The 19,272-nt window shown below is 36.5% G+C and overlaps 2 protein-coding genes and 2 long non-coding RNA genes across 4 annotated transcripts; all 4 read left to right on the forward strand.

The window, feature by feature from the left end:
- Positions 1 to 3,607: 3,607 nt before the first annotated feature.
- Positions 3,608 to 6,155, forward strand: LOC139192543 (uncharacterized). Its single transcript, XR_011576748.1, has 2 exons — positions 3,608 to 3,783; positions 5,224 to 6,155. It is a non-coding gene; the product is annotated as an uncharacterized lncRNA (long non-coding RNA).
- Positions 6,156 to 13,005: 6,850 nt separating this feature from the next.
- LOC103454039 (E3 ubiquitin-protein ligase RSL1-like) lies at positions 13,006 to 15,065 on the forward strand. The gene is made up of 2 exons (XM_029089486.2): positions 13,006 to 14,035; positions 14,744 to 15,065. Exons 1-2 carry the CDS (start codon positions 13,101 to 13,103, stop codon positions 14,826 to 14,828), a joined length of 1,020 nt encoding a protein of 339 aa, XP_028945319.1. The 5' UTR covers positions 13,006 to 13,100; the 3' UTR covers positions 14,829 to 15,065.
- A 137-nt stretch (positions 15,066 to 15,202) lies between these two features.
- Positions 15,203 to 15,825, forward strand: LOC139192547 (uncharacterized). Its single transcript, XR_011576750.1, has 2 exons — positions 15,203 to 15,339; positions 15,698 to 15,825. It is a non-coding gene; the product is annotated as an uncharacterized lncRNA (long non-coding RNA).
- A 391-nt stretch (positions 15,826 to 16,216) lies between these two features.
- LOC103454930 (transcription factor LRL3-like) lies at positions 16,217 to 18,762 on the forward strand. Its single transcript, XM_008394524.4, has 7 exons — positions 16,217 to 16,984; positions 17,132 to 17,215; positions 17,329 to 17,430; positions 17,518 to 17,583; positions 17,676 to 17,741; positions 17,963 to 18,031; positions 18,318 to 18,762. Exons 1-7 carry the CDS (start codon positions 16,331 to 16,333, stop codon positions 18,657 to 18,659), a joined length of 1,383 nt encoding a protein of 460 aa, XP_008392746.2. The 5' UTR covers positions 16,217 to 16,330; the 3' UTR covers positions 18,660 to 18,762.
- Positions 18,763 to 19,272: the final 510 nt, after the last annotated feature.

The following is a 19,272-nucleotide window of genomic DNA, read 5'->3' on the forward strand; positions in this document are numbered from 1 at the left end:
CTAGGGATGGCAACGGAGCGGATTGGGTTCGGATGTGCCATCCCCATAATCGTACCCGTTTGTTTTCTCCGTACCTGAAACCGTAAAAAACCCGAACGGGTATTCCCTGTAACCGAATCCGTCGGGTAATGGATTCCCCATCAGATAACGGTTTTCCCATAACCGTAAAATTTAACTAATTAAACAGTGAAAGGGATGAGGAGGCCGGTGGTGTTTCGGTGGCTGGTTCTCGGGGGAGTTCGAGGTGATGGTGCGAGAGGGACGAGGAGAGAGAGAGTGAGAGGTTGCAGAGATGATGGGCGTCTGGAGGGTGTGGTTTAAGGGCTCGCCAGAGACGGTGGGGTGGTGTGGGTAGTGGTGCTGTGTGTGCGTAGCTCGGGAGAAGGAGAGAGAGAGAGAGAGAGAACTTGCAGAGAAGTGAGGTGAGGGAGAGAGCACGGGAAGAAGAGAAAGGTGAGGGATGAGGGAGAGAAGATGGTGGTGTGGTCCTTGTTTTGCATGTGTGTACGCGTGCGTGTATGGTGCTCGGGGAAGGGAGAAGCACAGAGCACAAAAATGGGACTTTTGTTGTCTCAAGACTTTTGCATGTGTGGGTACGCGTGTACGTGTGGTGCTCAAGACTTTTGTAGTCGTATTAAAGAACTCAAAGGTTTTAAATATAATAAATATTTATGTGTGGTGCTCAAGACTTTTATATTCTCCCATGTAGTGTTAAAAGAACTCAAAGGTTTTAAATATAATAAATATTTATATTTTTTATTAAAGAATGAAAACGGGGCGGGTTTGGGTATGGGTTTGGAGCGAATAGCCCTATAACCATAACTGAATCCGAAACAAAAAATTTTACCCAACGGTTACCCATAATCGTAAAAAATCCGAAATTTGCTTCCCGAAATCTAATTGTTCGGACCGATTACTTGCAGGTATCTGATTTGATGAATTAAATTGTCATCCCAGTTACGGTGTCCAAGACCGATGATGACAGGCAGTGCGTGCTTGTATTGTCCCTTCAAGGATTACCAAAAAAATATAATATGTTGTATAATTGTATTGCTAATTTTTTTTATCTATTAAATTTGGAATATGTCAACAAAAAATTGATTGGAATAAGTTGGCAAATTTTATTTTATTTTATTTTTTTAAATCGGGTCAGAAGTTTAGAATTTTAATAATCTATATACGCATTTCAATTTTCATTCTATTTGTGGCAAAAGTAGAATTTCGTCCAACATGATCGTGCATTGAAATTAATAAAGTAGGTAATTTTAACATACTTTCTTTGAACTTTTCACACACATTTTTTTATTTATAGCATCAGATTGAATAAATCAATCAAGAGTAACGAACATGATTGTGTGAGGCTAAAATATGTATGTATTTTATAAAGGAAACTAATGAAAAGGTCTTGAAAACTTTGAGTTTTAATGATAAGGACAAAATAAAGGGTAAAGTGAATAGTACCAGGATTGACTTTTTAGTGTAAAAATATGGTTTTTCGTTAAAGTGAACAGTACCGGGTGCTTTTCGTTAAAGTTCCCATTTTATAATCTCCCTTGAAATAATTCGCATTCCTAACTTAACACATAAAGTCTTGGATAATCATTTTGGTTCCTCACTAATCATGTGTTTACTAATGGATAAAGGAGTTCTCCATTCCTCCGTCGTTATTGGATCATGAATGCTTCAAAGGGATAGGCGAGAACATTCGAAGTTAAGAAACGAAGCCGGCAGCCTGGTTTGGCTCATAACCGCAATCAAACTTTTACATGTGATTTATGTGTTGAGCAAATGCATAAGGTACTCCTCTTATTCAAGATCAAGGGTTGCACCCATTTTTACTGTGAAAAATGTATTGTTAAATTTGTTGAGTCCAACCTCGAATACAATGTCACAAACATTATGTGCCCCTTACCGGGCTGCCTCGGCATGTTAGACCTTGAGTATTGCCGTCCAATTCTCCCACGCGCCGTCATTGACAGGTGGTGCAATGCCTTGAGAAGAAAGAAGATTATTACATGGACGAGTAAATTGTAACTATGGTTCCTTAACTTTAACTCAATTGGAGCAATGGTCCTTCAACTAAAAATTTATTACCATTGGTCCTTCAACTCATCAAAACGTGCAGCTATGGTCCCTCAACTTTAATTCAACTGGAGAAATGGTCCCTTAACTTTAACCCAATTGTAGCAATGGTCATTCCAACATAACTCGTTTTGACAAAAATTTTTACGTAGTTGACGAAAAGGATCATAATTACACACTTTGATGAATTGAGGGACCTTAATTATATAAATGGTTATTCCAACATAACATAATTTGACAAAATTTTGAAGAAATTGATGAAAATGATTATAGCTACACATTTTGATAAGTTGAGGGATCAATGGTAATGGATTTTTAGTTGAGGGATCATTGCTCCAATTTAATTAAAGTTCAGGGATCATTGCTATAATTTACTCTTACAGGACTGACTACAAGTTCTTGTACTGCCCCTACGAGGATTGCTCAGCCCTGTCGTTGCTTCATAAGAATTATGATGGCACCAGATTGTCTTGTTATGTATGTTTTTATTGCAAGAGAGACTTCTGCGCTACTTGTAAGGTTCCTTGGCATACAGGATTTGATTGTACCAATAGCTATGAAGAGTGGATGGTGGAGGAGCTTGGGAAGAAAAGTAACTGGAAGAGGTGCGCAAGTTGCAATTACAACGTCGAAAAATCTGATGGGTGCGATAACATGAGATGCAGGTCAGCTATATATACACACTTCTGCTGTTAAATTAGTTAATAGAAAATTTGACATAGGTTGAACACTTTAATGATATAGGGGAGTGGTCAGTTAGTAACTTAATACGGCTATCTAACCTGTGCAAAATTTCACTTAGTTCGAAAGGTTTAGTTATTTTATGTGATATGATATATAGATAAATAAGTGGTTGGTGATAAACCATAAAATGTTCTTAATACTAATTTAAAGAATTGAAGGTTTTCGGATTTGAGTGAAAATTTGCAAGTATGACCTAAAACAACACGTTTGTTTGCCTTCACTAACTTGGACTGGACTGGACTAGTTTTTAGTGTAATCCTCTGTTTGTTGGCTCCCAGGACTAAGTTTAAGGGGGCGTTTGTTGCACCGGACTATCTCGGACTGGACTAGCTTCAAGGACTAAGCTGGACTGGCTTAGACTAGACTAAGCTGGACTAACTTAGTGAAGCGTTTGATGCAGTGTTGGACTAAGAAGCTGGATAATAACAAATTCTAATATTATATTATTTAATATATAAATTATTAATATTTTATTATGATCTAGGTGACCGGAGATGACGAGGAGTCTATCGGAGTGGTTGTTGAGCATGACGAGGACGAGAGAGGATAATCTTAGCTAGTCCCATGATTATTAGGGGGTCTCGCTAAGACCTCTTAGTGAAGGGTTTTGTCCATGCTAGTCCCCTTTAGTCTCATTAATGTTAGTCCCAGCATGGAACAAATACAGTATTGGACTAACAGCTAGTCCAGTCCAGTCCAGTCCAGTCCCACTTAGTGAGGGCAAACAAAGTGGGACTCGCTTTCACTAACTCTTTCGTTAGGTGGTCCAGCGAGACCCCCAAATATGAGCGGACTAGCTAAGATCGTCGTCGTCCTCCTGCTCACTCGCCTCTTCATGTTCGTCCTGCTCGCCCTACTTGTCATGCTCGTCTTGATCATCCTGATCGATCTCTTCCTGATCGTTGGACTAACCACATCGGCCACGCTCGCTCGCTCGCTCGAGCAGGCCAAGAAATCGTCAGTCTCTCTCTGACTCATCATTTACAAATTCCATTTGTTGTTTTGATTATGTGAAATCTGGATTGCTTTGATTCTGTGAAATCTGGGTTGGTCTTATGCTGCGAAATTGTTTGTTCTTCAATGATTGCTGCTTCTGGGTATTCTATGATGTAGTTGTACGAATTTGATTTCTGCTTCTGTGAAATTGCAAATTCCATTTGCTACCACTATAAGTTAATTCATCTGTGTCTCTTGATTCAGTCTTTGACTCCTGATACATTGTTTAGGTGGCTTTTAACCTCCTGCATGACAGACATGCACTCCCTCTGTCTCGCTGTCTCTCTTATTCAGTTATTCTGGTTCACACTTGACTCATATTTGATGTTTTGTTTTGGTGCTTGAGCATAAACTTTTGGTGGGTTGATTGCTTCGCAATTGAAATTGATTTTGCATGGGGTGAGGTGGGGGGTGGGTTTTCTGTCTGTCCCTTTGATTGATTGAACTAGAACTATATATCCATCGTCAAAATTCAAGAGAGATAGAGGATATAATTTGTATTTAATTTGGTCCGTTATATTATTAGTATATGATGCGTTTGTATTGATCAAGTTGAATTTGGGTGGTTTGGTAGAGAGTGCGAGAGAGAGAAGTAGTAGTACAAGTGTTTTCGGCGCAATGTCACTTTCTATCGGCATGGTCTGTATCCAATCCAACGATGATATTGATATTTGAATATTTGATTGCATTTCCCTTCAATTTAATTTAATCCAAATTACAATCCGGATTGATGCTTCTCCGATTCTCCTCTCTTCTCCTCTTGTCTTTACATTTTGATTTCCACCTACATATTCTTCCATTCATTCCTTCCTTCATTCAAACATGCCTCTTTTCTTTCTATAATTATATCTCCTGCTTGCAACTTTCCATGTCATGAAATTTCATTTGGATTTGGGTGGCAATTTCCTTTCTTCTTCTCGTTGTTGTTGTTGTTGTTGTTGTTGTATTGGGAGGCTGTTCGTTCGTGTTGCCATTGGCAAATGAAGCTCGAGTATTTAGACATTTGGCTGCCTTACTTTTCTGGGACAAGGACTAGAGGTTTGTAGCTGCCTAAACCCCATGATACAATGATGCTTTGTTTCTATTACTCTGCATTTCTTCTATTCTATTTCATTTTGAATGTATATCACTACTACTCCGTTGGCATGACATTTTACTTGATTTTAAAGGCTTCGAATTTGATTCCAAAAACCATTGCTTTGCGGTTGCCGTTGTAATCATTCAAATTTTGTTAATCAACTTGCTGTCTAATATGTTTTCTAGTTATCTGATGGAAGACCAATAATAAGGAAATAAAGAATTGAAAAGAAATAGTTACATGTGATGGATTTAAATTCCCTTGCTTTCCTGCACACCTTCGTAGATTATCATCTTCAGCGTTTTGTATCCTCTGGATTCCAGGTTCCAATGCATGATAATTCGTTTTACAACAATACTACCCATAGTTGAAGTGGTTCCCATACCAAATGTCAGCGTCTCTTGCAGCAATACTAGGAGGTGTTGCAGGAGCCGTGACTTTGGTGGGGATCAGTATCATACTCATATGGTTCTGTATATCTTGCAATAGGAATGTTTCAAGAACTTCTGAAATTGGTTCTTCAGGTAACTCTTACATATGGTTCTTCAGGTAACTCTTATATCACATATGATCACTGTTCTAACCTTACATGTGAAAGAAAAAAAAGTTAATGAATTTGCAAGGCCTCTTGACATATTGGTTTTCTCTTTCACGGCATTCAAGTATTATATAATTTTGAGTTTGTTTTAGGGTGATAGGGGTTGTGCATTAACTGCTTATATATATTTGAAGAATGACCAGTATATGTTGTTTGAACAAAATTTAAAAAACTCTTTGTACAGGTTCTGGTCGTAAGTTTGAATCAGTTTTTTTTCTTCCTTACCAACTTTTCTTGCTGATGAATTTGATCGACTCGTGTGAAAGATACACTTCCTGCTGAACCACAACGAAGAAATGGAAGGTATGCACCTTTATTAGCTTCTGTCTTGGGTTGATGTTTTGTTGCCGTTGATGAGGAAATGCACCAGAATGAAGTGCGGAGTCTGCGGACTATACTAATACACCAAGTTAGAGAAAAGCAGCAGCATTGGTGATGTTTTAATCAGCATTCTCAGTAAGTGTACAAAGAAGCACAATTCTTGGAGTTGCTTCTTTGGGGTAATTGTTGTGTTGGTTGTGCCATGAATGTATCGTTCATGTTGTATCATAGTCATTGTTTGATTCAATTGTTGTAAGTTATTCTTTGGACGAAATCGTTAAACAGGAGTTGTAAAATTCAATTGTTTTGTATGGAAAGCTACGCTCAAAGTGCAAAGGATGTCTCTCTATCAAATTTAGCAAAGTCAGATAGTGATGTTACAATTGTATGTTAAAATTGGGATGAATGAATATGGTATTATTCATGGATTTTGGGAGGCTGTGGAGAAGAAATCGAAATTTTCTTCCTCCAAATTTGTGGTATGATAAGTTTGAGTTTTTAACAATTTTGGGACATATGGGTTGCTGAATGTTTATAGATTTCTCAATTTTAGAGGCTTAGAAGGATTTTAGACCAAAAAGTGAGAAAGTTTGATGTACTGATTTTGAATTCCTATGTTGTAGGAAAGTGTTGTTTGTTTTTGCAAATTGCAATGCTACAATGCACAAAAACTCAATATTTTAATGTAATTATCATTTGATTTGACTGTGGGTATTTTGCAGTTGAGTTGGATGTAATTATATCGTTAAAATTTGTAATTTCACTATTTTTCGTTATCCTGGTTTTTAGTCCGACACTGCACCAAACGTTTCACTAAGCTAGTCCAGCTTAGTCTAGTCTAAGCCAGTCCAGCTTAGTCCATGAAGCTAGTCCAGTCTGAGACAGTCCGATGCAACAAACACACCCTAAATGGATAGGATCATGAGATTACTTTGTGGAGCGAGTTCAAATGAATGATTAGCGCCACAATTAAAGACTAGTTTTGATTTTTAATTTTTATATTTGGTTAATTTAAAAATATTATGAATTTTTTTTTCCACGAGTATTAAAAATAATATCAATCTCACCTCGAGAAAAGAATGAATGTTTGATGTGCTTATAAGAAATAGACTTTTTCTCAGATTATAAATTAATTTTATGATGTAAGTTCAACTTTTTTTCACAAACTTTAGAATCCTTTTTGACAAAAGAAGCTACCTATATGATAAATTCAACAATTAAACGCAAGTATCCAAATCTTATGTTATTTGCTTACATAAACGTCGCATGAGTCTAAGGTCTCACAAACTTCTCCTTATTCGTTCTCTTAGGTCACTAGAGGAGGATTTCCTACACTTATTATTTCTCTTTGATAATGGAATCTCCCCACCATGCATATGATCAGCTCTTCTTTTGTGTTTCATGACCTTAAGTTTTTGTTCTAGTTTTTGGCATCAACATGATCTTACATTTTTGGTCTAGTTTTTGGCAACAATACTAAGGGGCGATGATATGTGAAACAAAAACTCAGGCACTTACTAACACACTCTGTCACAACAGAATCATACAACAATAACGATGACAAAGCTTTTTCCCACCAAGTGGGGTCAGCTTCACAACAGAATCATGAAAGAGAAAAAAAATTCGCATAGACTGGACGTCAGGTTGGGCTCCTAATTACCGACATGAACATATTAGTCAAAGTTCTTTTATATGTGATTTCTGTGTTGAGCCAACGGATGTGAAAGACTTATTCAAGATAAAGGGTTGCAACCATTTTTACTGTCGTGAATGCGTTGTTAAATTCATAGTGTCCAAGCTCCAAGACAATGCCACAAACATTAAGTGCACCGTACCAGGCTGCATGGGCATGCTAGACCTTGAGTACTGTCGGAAAATTCTGCCAAACAACGTCTTTGATCGGTGGCGCAATGCTGTGTATAGGAAAAGGATTATGGAATCTAAGACTCACAAGTACTTCTACTGTCCCTTCAAGGATTGCTCGGCCATGTTAATATATAAGAATGACATGAAACCGAGTTGGTGGCTGTGTTCTCGTTGCAAAGGAGAGATCTGCGCTAGTTTTAAGGTTCTTTTGTTGGAATATGAGTATGAGTTTGACATATTGAACCGGTTATAGTGTATGAATTCAATATGGAAAAGTCTTATTGATAAGCTTGAAGTAATCCTATTCTTTTTGGGATTCCTGGTATTGAGAATTATCGCAAGATTCAGACTTAACCTTGTATTTGGTTTGGAGTCCTCGCTTGTGTTGATATCTTTTGGGAGATTGTTTCCCATACTGATTCTAATAGGAAAATAAGTTTGGAAGACATTCGATATGTGTGTGTGTGTGTGTGTGTGTGTGTGTATGAACATTGGCCACTGCTCTTGCAATCTATCTGCTTATTTTGTACCAAAGACCTATTATTTGGAGAGCAATTGTGTTTTGCTAAAGAGGAGAAGGCTAATAGTTCCAAGGCTGCAATGGCTTCTTCTGCATCGAGTTCTGCAGGTATGTTTCCTCTCTGTTCTTGTACTGTGATATTGTTCTTGTGTTTCGTGATTCAATAGCATATCTGTGATCTATGGACTGTGTTGAATATGTCTTACGTCCTTGGCATACAGGATATGGTTGCGCCGAGTTTCAAAAACTAAGCAAGACCAAGGGTGGTCGTGAATCTGGTGATGAGGATAAGATGTTGGAGGAGCTCGCCATGAAAAACAAGTGGAGGAGGTGTCCAGGTTGCAAAAACTATGTTGAAAAATCTGGGGGGTGCGACGTCATAAACTGCAGGTCAGATACTTCTGCATCTGCATCTTACTATTTTTCTTGGTATAGTGATATCGGGCCATTTGGACTAAGCCACACACAATGTACCAACTATGAATTGTTATCGAACTTTTCACTAAGAGGAGTTGAACCTAAGATTCCTCTTTGACAAATAGAGAAAAATACCATCTAAAACCTCCAATGTCTTAAACACTCCACTAGCACTACCCGTCGCTAGGATTGCTTTCTGTTTATCTTTCATTTTTATTTGTATTGGTATATATGTTTGTAATGCTAGATAAACTAAAATTTTAAAATATATGATTGTCATTATAAAAATTAAGTACATTAATCAATGTTTAAGTAATAATTTCATTATTAACAAAATTATCATATTATTTACAAAATTTGGTTTAGGTCTCCCTAACATTATCTTATAGGTGTAGATGAGAGCTTTAGATGCATGAAATAAACACTCGACACCAATTGAGTATTATTCTTATTTTTCTTTATTTTGTTATGGAGGCAGTTTTCTCTATTGTCAAATTAAGAGGTCTTGCCCTCAAATCCACAAGCAAGTGAAAATTAATTTGGTCAAGTTTTTTATTTTTTTATTTTTTTTATATTTTAAACAATTGATATTATCTACATTAAAGAAATAAGAGCGTGATCAATAGCAGAGCCACACAGAGCTTAGGATTGGCCCAAGCCTATCCTAGAATCACAACCTTTTATACCTATTGTCTGCAAGGACTTACAAAAACCAGTGTGTCCCATTGGTTAGTGGTGTTTAACAAGTGTCCATGGTTCGATAATTTTTGGTATGCTAACATTTAAATTTTTTTTTTTTTAACTGAAAGAAAAAAAAAATCCTTATAATTTATCTTATTTTTTACCATATTAAAACTAAGCCCTATTTTTATGTTATAATTGGCCTTATGTTTAAACAATAAAAACCATATAGTCGAGAGCAATGTCTTATTTTAAGTTATAACCGTAAATTTAATTCAAAGTTAATGTGTTAATTTTTTTTATATCAAAACTCATAAACAAGTTTTGTTCTTATGATATATCATTTCAATACTAAGTTTTCATACAAAAGTAAGGCTCCACCATTCTCATTTGATTAAAATTTTTCATGCCAATACAAAAATAAAAATAAAAACTTTAATTTTTCTCTCATTAATTTGTCTTTTTTTTTTTGTACGGCTTTAAAGGCCCCTCCTAATCTAATTTTCTGGCTTCACCGCTGAGAGTGGTTAAGCCTCACAATGAGTTAACAATAATGTGATTCAATTTCACATTTGAAAAGAATCAAATATAAAACTTCTCACTTATGAATACACTAAATCGTAGTACTAAATGGCAATTTAGTCAAGTTGACCTTATCTTTTTTTTTTTTTTTGGGTAAACATTGATCTTATATATTAAGTAGTAGTCTTTTGGATCAAGTTGGCCTTAAATATCGTGTTAAAGTAATTTTGAGAAGATGACCTCTTGAATTTGATTCATAATGTCTTTTTTTTAATGTTCGTATAATCTTAATATAATAATGAAACCACTATAACCACCTGAAAAAAACAATTACAATTCCTAAAAACGTTATATAATAACAAGCCTTAAAGCAACAAAAGTGGCTAATTACAAAACCAACTATACATATTAGTTTGACGATGATGCCCGGCAATCGCTTTTCTTATATAACAAAGTATTCGTTATTTTTTTTCAAATCTAATTAGATGTCTTAAATATTTCTAATTTGGCTAATATTTTGTAAGGATGATTTATGAGGTGCAACTTGAAAAATAGACGGTTCGTATTGTTAAAATTCGATATCGTGTGGACCCCACAACTAATCCCTATTTTTATAAAAAAATTGGGAATCCCTTCCCTTAAAGGCTTCCTATATATATATATATATATAGACACACACACACACAATACTTAATGAAATCGTATTTGTCAATTAAAAGAGGATGAAAATACATTTTTGTCGTCTACCACAATAAAAAGTCAAGGACAATAATGTGAATTCATAAAACAAATTTTTGCCTTTTTTCTTAAACTTCACAGGTGATTGTATCATGTCTATTTGTGTCTGTTCAAATAGTTTACAAATATCAGTTACAGTTGCATCTGCAGAAAAAAAATTCAAAATTAAAGTTGATCAAATCTTATTTTCGATCAATTATGTCACAAGAAAGATTGAATGAGTTAGCTATGTAATCAATTGAAAAGAAGTGGTTGAAAATTTAGATTATGTAAACTTATTGCGTCTAAAAAGCGAGACATGTAATATTTAACTAATGTTTATATATCATTCTTCTTTTGATATTGATTTTAATGATATTTGATCTAGAAAATATATCTTTTTGTTGTGGCCTATATTTAACTAATAGGGAGAGGGGCCGGCGACACAGGGAAAATATAGAGAGAGATGTGTTTGTAGGGTTGTGTAGAGGATATATTATTTCTCCCTATGCAATGTCTTTATTATAGTAGTAAGGGAGGGAAGAAATCATTCCCCTCAAGGAATACAAGTCCTAATAGGGAAGAATAACTAGAATCAAATCTAATCTATGATTTACACAATCACACTTAAATAAGAAGTTTATAACACTTTTCATGTATTTAGCGAATTCTTTTTTTATACATATCAAAGTATAAAGGATCAGGAATCAGAGAACTCTAGGGCTCTGCTTCGAAGACTTGCTAGGGCCCCAAATTCTCAAGGCTAACCCTGCTAATTTGCCACCAAATTTGCTTCTCAAAACACATGTTGAGGTTGAACAATTTGTAAATTTGACATAATCCTCTCAGTATATTATAGAATGTCAAAATTTTCCAATGAGGGTTTTTTTTATCCTACAAAAGCTTGAGTAAAACATGAGATTCTCCTTCAACCATCAAGATTTTCTTAATTACAAACAATATTCTATCATAAGATGGGATGGAGGAGTGTTTAGACTCAAACACAGTACATTGAAAAGAAACACCTTAACACAAATCCACCGCTTGCAAAACAATCAAAGTTTTTTTTTTTTTGAACAAAAAAATAATCAAGGTTTTAAAGCCAAACATTTTCGCTTGAAAAAACTCATGCTTAAGACCTTTTACTTGTAGATAATATCGTTTGTTAAAAAAAAAAATCTTTCTTATCGGGAGACTCCTATTTAATTGGGGGCACCATGATTCCAATACTCATACAATTGTGTTATAATATATGAACATTCCAAAACAAATACAATTTGTGTTATATTAAAATACCCCTGCTATCGTTTTGCCTGAAAAAAAAAGAAAAAAAAAAGAAAAAAAGAAAAACACCAAACCAAACCAAACAAACCTTCTTGTTTCAATTTCTCAACAATCCGTGAAGGTTTTTTTTATTTTTTTTATTTTTATAAAGGAAAAGGACATGCAGACTTGAGAACCTAAATAAAATAATGTTTAGATTAGATTGGATGATTTTATAAATCTAATTTAATCCCTATTTTAATTCTTAATTGCACATCATATTAATTAGCTTCACCAATTTCCCTATTTACAAATGTTGTCTTAATAAAATTTAAACACGTCCATAAGTAGCTTTACCAATTGATTTTAAATTCAAATTGTTACCATAAGCAATCATCATTGGTGTAGAAAAATATATTATAATAAAAGTAGAAACATTTCATAAACACACAAAATAATCACTTACCATTTCGAGCCATTGACATGTTAGTGATGATCTCAAAGAATGAGAAAAAGATGAAAATCACATACAAAAACTTATAAGTAAAATTTAGGCACATATGTACAAAAGATAAACTTATCAGTTCACACATATAGGTACCATATTGTAAATACACACATGTAGGTACCATAATTTAGGTCCATACGTAGAGGTACATAAATATAGAAAACATAAGCCAAAACTCAGATTATAAGAAAGTTTAAAATTTATCAAGCACCAATTAGGCTATAAATTGAAAATCACTTCTTATCCAAATGAAATAAAAGTTAATAATTATCAGCCAAAACATAGGAAAATAATATTTAATTCAAAAGGACTCAAGTCAATATTCAATCTTAGGAAAAATATCAATTCTTTTTTTAGGAATCACAGGGATTCCGTAATCGTATCATTTTATCGTACAGTACAATCAATTTTTATTAAGTATTATTTATATTTAAATTTTATATAAAAGGAATCACAAAAATTCCGTAATCATATCATTTTATGTACAATACGATCAATTTTTATTAAGTATTATTTATATTTAAATTTTAAATTTTATATAATTTCTAATTGCATAATGTATAATGAACCACCCGAATCCTTTGCCTCTCCAAGAAAAGGATCCGACGAGGAAAAGGTCGTTTTCCTCAATCTTACACCAGGATTTAATGAGACATTTACTTTTTTAAGGATAATAATCTAATTAATTATGCATAGAATAAATACGGAAAGCTCCAATTGACGGAGACAGAGAGACAGAGAGACAGAGAGCATCCAAAAGCCTCACAATCTGTGTCAGTGGCAGCCGATGAGAAGAAGAAAGGAAGCTAAGATGGAGAACCCACTATCGTCTCACTCTCACTCTCGCATCAACTTTATCGACATTGAAGACGACACCTTCAGCTTCACACCCACTTCGCGGAATCCTTCAACCAACCCCATCAACGTCGACGACGAAGACCGAGGCCTCCGATCGATCACGGCTTCTTTGCTCAAATCGGTGCCTACTCCCGCCGAAGCCGATAACTTTATCGACCTTTCTGAAGAAACCCTAGACTTCTACGACGGTGACGAGGAGCTCAGAATTCTTAGGTTTAAACCCTCGAAAACTCCCTTCGGAAAGAGAGGAAAAGGGTTATTTTCGGATTTTTCCGTGACCGAATCAGGGCAATCTTCAAATTCCAAAAATGACCCGGATTTCGTTTGTGAAATCTGCGTCGAACCCAAGTCGGGAATCGAGTCGTTTCGGATCGAAAACTGCAGCCATGGTTATTGTACTGAGTGTATGGTTAAGTACGTGGCCTCCAAGCTTCAAGAGAACATTACCAGCATTAGGTGCCCTGTTCCTGATTGTATAGGGTTGCTGGAGCCGGAGTATTGCCGGCCGATTCTACCTCCGGAGGTGTTTGACCAGTGGGGAACCGCATTGTGTGAGGCTGTGATTCTTGGGTCAGAGAAATTCTACTGCCCCTATAAGGAGTGCTCTGCAATGTTGATTGATGATGGGAAAGAGGTTGTGAGGCAATCAGCGTGTCCAAATTGTTGGAGAATGTTCTGTGCTCAGTGTAAGGCTCCTTGGCACGAGGGGATCGAATGCGAGGAGTTTCTAAAGTTGAATAAGGATGAGAGGGAAAGGGAGGATATCATGTTGAAGAACCTTGCGCAGAAGCAACAATGGAGAAGATGCCCCAAATGTAGGTTCTATGTGGAAAAATCGATGGGTTGCATGTTCATGATGTGCAGGTCAGTTTTTTACCTGCTATGCTTCTTCAATTGTTTGTTGAAATTACTACTTGATTATTCATGTGCTATAAAAATTTCATTGTTTGTTGTGTAAATCTCCTGACGTTGATTATTGCTGATATAATTGAATCACTTGGAATTGGATTGCTTTGCCATATACCATTTCCGCAAAATTTTATATACCAAGCACCAACAATACAAAATAGATTCCTCACTTCGATCTCTCATTCAACCTCTAAAAACAGCAATTGCTGACTCCCCGAAAGTCACATGATTGGAAACCATCTACCCTTGAGTACCTTTTGGAGGAATTGATGGCTTTCTGGCACTTCCATTAAGGTTATGATCTCAAATAGGAAATGAGTTTGAGCTAAATTTCCTATCTTTAGAATCCTTTGGCTTTGTTCTTCAAATTGGATGGCGAAATGAGGAGCAATCTGGAGTTCTGATGAGGGAGATGTAGAAATACGGCTGCCATGCCTTGATACATTTAACTAGATTTGTAATAATAGGGAGCAGAACTGTGATGATAGATTGACATAATAACTGGCATAGTTGCTCCCCTCAGCTTCAGCTCAGCTTCATTGGAAGCGTGACTGTTTGACATTGAACTAGATATGTACAAATTACTCAACACTATTTCAGCCTGTTTTGTTCGGTAAATTCTTGAATTTTCTTTGAATTTCTGTTTCTTTGCGTTGATTACAGGTGCAGAACTGCTTTCTGCTACAGATGTGGAGACGTTTTAGAGAACATTCGTGATCACTATTGTCCTAGTTGTGGGGGTAGATGAAGTGCTCTACAATCTAGGTTAGGATGGTACTTCAAATATTGTAATTTATCAATGAATGTCGAAGAAAGTTTTAGAGCGCCAAACGGTGGTTTAAACCAACACAAATCTGGATTGCAGACATTTGTTGATAAATCAACAAGTGACTTGAAAGTACTTTACATATTTGCTTTCTTATTAGAATGCTTTTCAAGAAAATTTAACTTAAAATTGTCGATATCTCGATATCTCAATTTTCTCAATTTTCTTGTACTTCTCAGTTCTCATAGTTCCTGTGAGTTTTCGATTCGGATATATCTTCGATTCAATTTTGACTTCTAAGCAGTTGTAAGGTTTACTTTCAGGTGTTTCCAATGGCTTCCATCCTCTCCCCGTCACCCTATCAAGCCACACGAAGAGTGAAATAGGGTGATGGGGGATATTTCCACGGTTGCATGTAAGAATGTCATGTTCACTAATCCTTCAGTATTCAGCGAGCGATGGAAAACAAAACCAAATGCAATCAACTCTCCAGGTAACCCTCCATTTGGTTTTGTTCCCCATCAAGACTCAATCTCGTTTTCAACGGCAAATCGTGCCAAAAACATACAAAATGATCAAAGATATTTCTAGTGCTTCTGTTTCAATACTATAGTCTACGAGATTACGGGCTCGTTTGAATGTGCTTTTTAAATGATTGAAAGCGCTTTTAGTCATTTTAAAAATACATCCAAACGAGCTCTATGTCTAGCCGTCTACTCATTGTGACACTCAAAGTCTTCTCCAATTTTTTATTTTGATTGAAGCCCAACAAAATCGACCTCAACCAGCAATATATGTACACAAATATTTTGAGCTAGTAATCGAATTACTGAAATATCCTTGACCAACAGTGGGGAAGGTTTGTGTTGGTCAACAAGGTCAACAAGGAAGTGGTGAAGGAAGAACCTCCCACTACAACCAGAGGAGCCGAAACCCCTCCGCTTTATCAGGGGCGGATAGTCACTTGTCACCGCCAAAATTACCAGAACGCCCTATATTTGCTGCACTGCATCTGCATGCATGCATCAGTTGGAGAGATTTCGGAGCTAACTTTGCGGCAATTTTGAAAGCTTATTGAAATATCTGTAACGTTCTACAGTCAACAGGAAATTTTTTGAAATCATGGACCAATCACTGGTTGACACCAGTGCACAAAAGGGTAATATACTCTTGATTTGTAAGCCTACAAGGGCGGTTTCTGTTTTAGTTTGTGAGTCTTAAAATTAATTTTCTTCTTTTCGGTGCACATTACTGCTTGTAACTGCTGGTTCTACTCTCTTGCCTTCTTTTCTATGTTCTTTTTTACATAAGCGTTATTGGAGAAAGGGGATTTGAACACGGGACTTCGGTTAAGGTAAACACTTTTCATCATATGAGCTACGAGTTCCTTGCGACTTCTCTTATGCGGTAGTCTCTCTATTGAGTTGAGTGCCAATGAGGGATCACACTTCTGGTTACTGATTTTCTCTTGCGCGTGTGTATGTATGTATGTATGTATGCTCAACATTGACTTACATAAGGAAAAAAACAGAACAGAAGAAGAAGATCAGTTCTTGTTGACGATGGACAAGTACATTAATCAAATTTTCAGTTCCTCATCGTGGTCAGATGTCGATGCGAAGGAAATACCATCTTGGGCATGTTGTGAATCTGAGCAACCGAATGCAGCGCTTCTTGGTTCAGTAGTTGCCGTGGATGAACATGAGAACAATAGTGCACCTACATATCTGACTAATTCGAACAGTTTGGAGAGCTTGGTTGCTCAAGATGTTTCATCTATTCTTCAAGATTTTGCACCAGATGCACAAGATGGTGGAAAAAATTGCCGGGTTCAAAATATTGGCATGCACTATGGTGTGGATGGGAACATGGTGAGAATACCTCTTCGCTCCATTGCACCGGAAAATGCGGGATGCGATAGCTTCGAACCACCCCTCTACCAGGGATTCAACGGAGATTTTGAAACCCTTTCTCCAATTTCTCAACCGTGGCCTCTTCAATCTTATGAGGGTGTTTCTCCTGCTCCCGCTTCTGGCATGGGACAACGCAAAATGTGCAGCTTTGGAATAAATGGAGATTATGGGGATTATGTCATGCCAAGCGATCCCAACAACCTGGCTGTTTTTGTCTCCACAGAGGTATCAATCTGTGATTACCGACACGTTTAACGTTTATCACAAGCTTTAATCATAGTTAGCTCACTTATATCTGGTTGGATGAAATATCTAGCTATTTATATTTTTGGTAATTGAAATGCTTTTCCTCTTGTCGCTTGTGTAATATAGAAGGGGATGCAGGACGTACAAAATTATCCTTTGCCTTCCTTCGCTTCTGCTCCTCGGATGTCTGGTTTGCAGTCTTTACCACAGGTACCTATCCTAAATCCACTGTCCTCTTGGATTTTTATTGAAGGTAGGTGTTTCATGTCGATTGTTGAGTCGTAACAGAAAGCATTACAGAAACTTACAATTTTCACTTGCAGAATACGTCAACTAACCCTGTTGGTGAATGTAATGGAAATAGAAAGCTTCGAATGAGGGCACGTCGAGGCCAGGCTACTGATCCACACAGTATTGCTGAAAGGGTTACTTGTGCAGTTCACTTAATGTTTTGATTCTTCGATGCATTATTTTTTGAACCGTTAGATTTTTGAAGTCCACTTTGTTTGCAGCTTCGGAGGGAAAAAATTTCTGATAGGATGAAGAATCTGCAAGAACTAGTGCCAAAGTCTAACAGGGTAAGCTCTTCTGTTTCACGCTGAAATACATCCTGTGTAATCAGTTCCGGCTGGGTCTTAGAGAAGTACTGATATCATTCATGATTTTGCAGACCGACAAGGCATCTATGCTTGATGAAATCATTGAGTATGTCAGATTTCTTCAGCTCCAAGTCAAGGTATGATGGAGAACTTCACTCACAGTTTCGACCCCGTGCTTCATAAATAGGGTTGTCATAAAACACACTGTTCATCAGTTTTCCAAAATATTTAATGCTAATGCTATACATTTTTTTCCTTAAACAAGATAGCGATTTACTTAAATTTGGTGAGCAAATTTGCACGAATCACTGTAAGAAAAACTGAAACATAATTTGGTGCTTGACATAACGATTTGCAGGAACTAAGCATGTGCAAAGTTGGGGCAGCTGGGGCAGTTGTCCCTCTCACCACAGACAGTCAAGCTAAGGTGCTAAGCCCTCTCTCTCTCTCTCTCTCTCTCTCTCTCTCTCTCTCTCTCTCTATGGACAAGGTGCTGAGGTCCAATTTACTACCTTGTTTCAGAATCGAGAAATTTTATGGCTCGAGTCTTATTCTACTCTTAGGCAGAATATATATCGTCATCCATTATTACTAAGAAACTGAAAAAAGGCCTCATACATACTAAAAAAGAAATAGCCCCCATATTTTCTTGTGCGCTAAGAAATAAGAATACAAAAGTCAACTATTATTGATGACAAGTGAACCTATGTCAGGTCGGGAATGGTTTGCCGCAGTTTAGGACAGCTGGTGACGTTTCTTTTGACGAAATTGCTTTAGAACAGCTGGTGAGGCTGATGGAATCAGATGCGGACAAGGCAATGCAGCATCTCCAAAGCAAAGGTTTCTGCCTCATGCCGGTTGCTCTTGCTGATGCCATTTCTGCAGCAAAGGAATCATCATCGTCGTGGCCGTCAGCTCCCGTTCCTGATGATTGGAAGAAGAAGGAAACCTGTTTCACTGATATCGGCGTTGTTCAGAATAACAGCCGCAGTAGCAGTAACAGCAGCAGCTCACCTGATCAGATAAAACGAGAAGTCAACAACAAATTGGATTAGTTACTACTTCATGAATTTAATTTAATTGAATTTTTCTGTTTCCATGACCTTTGTTTTTAAATTAAAAATAAAATAAAATAAAATAAAACAATTTCTGAGGTTCTTGTTTTGTTTTGTGGGAACATGGTAGTTAGAGACTTGCATGTTACATCCATGAGATCAAGTACTTTCATGGCAAGGAAGTACTTGGCTTGTAAACATGCAGTTGGATCAGTTGAATCACGTGCCCTTGCTCACGTGTGATTTGACCATTGTCCCCTCTGACCTGTTACATTAAAATCTCTGAGTAATAGTTGTAACAAACACAAAAACAATAATCTAAAACTAACAATGTTTGTGAGATGAGTTTTGAGTCACGTTGTTATATGGTTGAAGGTTTTTCTACTTTTGTGATATACATATTAGTTCTAAACAAAGTATTTTTACAAGATGGTATATGTTTTGAACTAATTTATGTGGGGGTATTCGAATTTAATTGCAAAAATACGAGCTGATACACTATTTTAATCAACTGACTTAACTCACATATGTAAGCTAATTCGTAAATAGTTGGAGCAACTGACCAAACAGAAATTTGATCTGTATGTATGGTTTCCAATCCTTAATCCTTTAC

The sequence above is a fragment of the Malus domestica genome, chromosome 02, assembly GCF_042453785.1.
Source record: "Malus domestica chromosome 02, GDT2T_hap1".
Taxonomy (NCBI): Eukaryota; Viridiplantae; Streptophyta; class Magnoliopsida; order Rosales; family Rosaceae; genus Malus; species Malus domestica.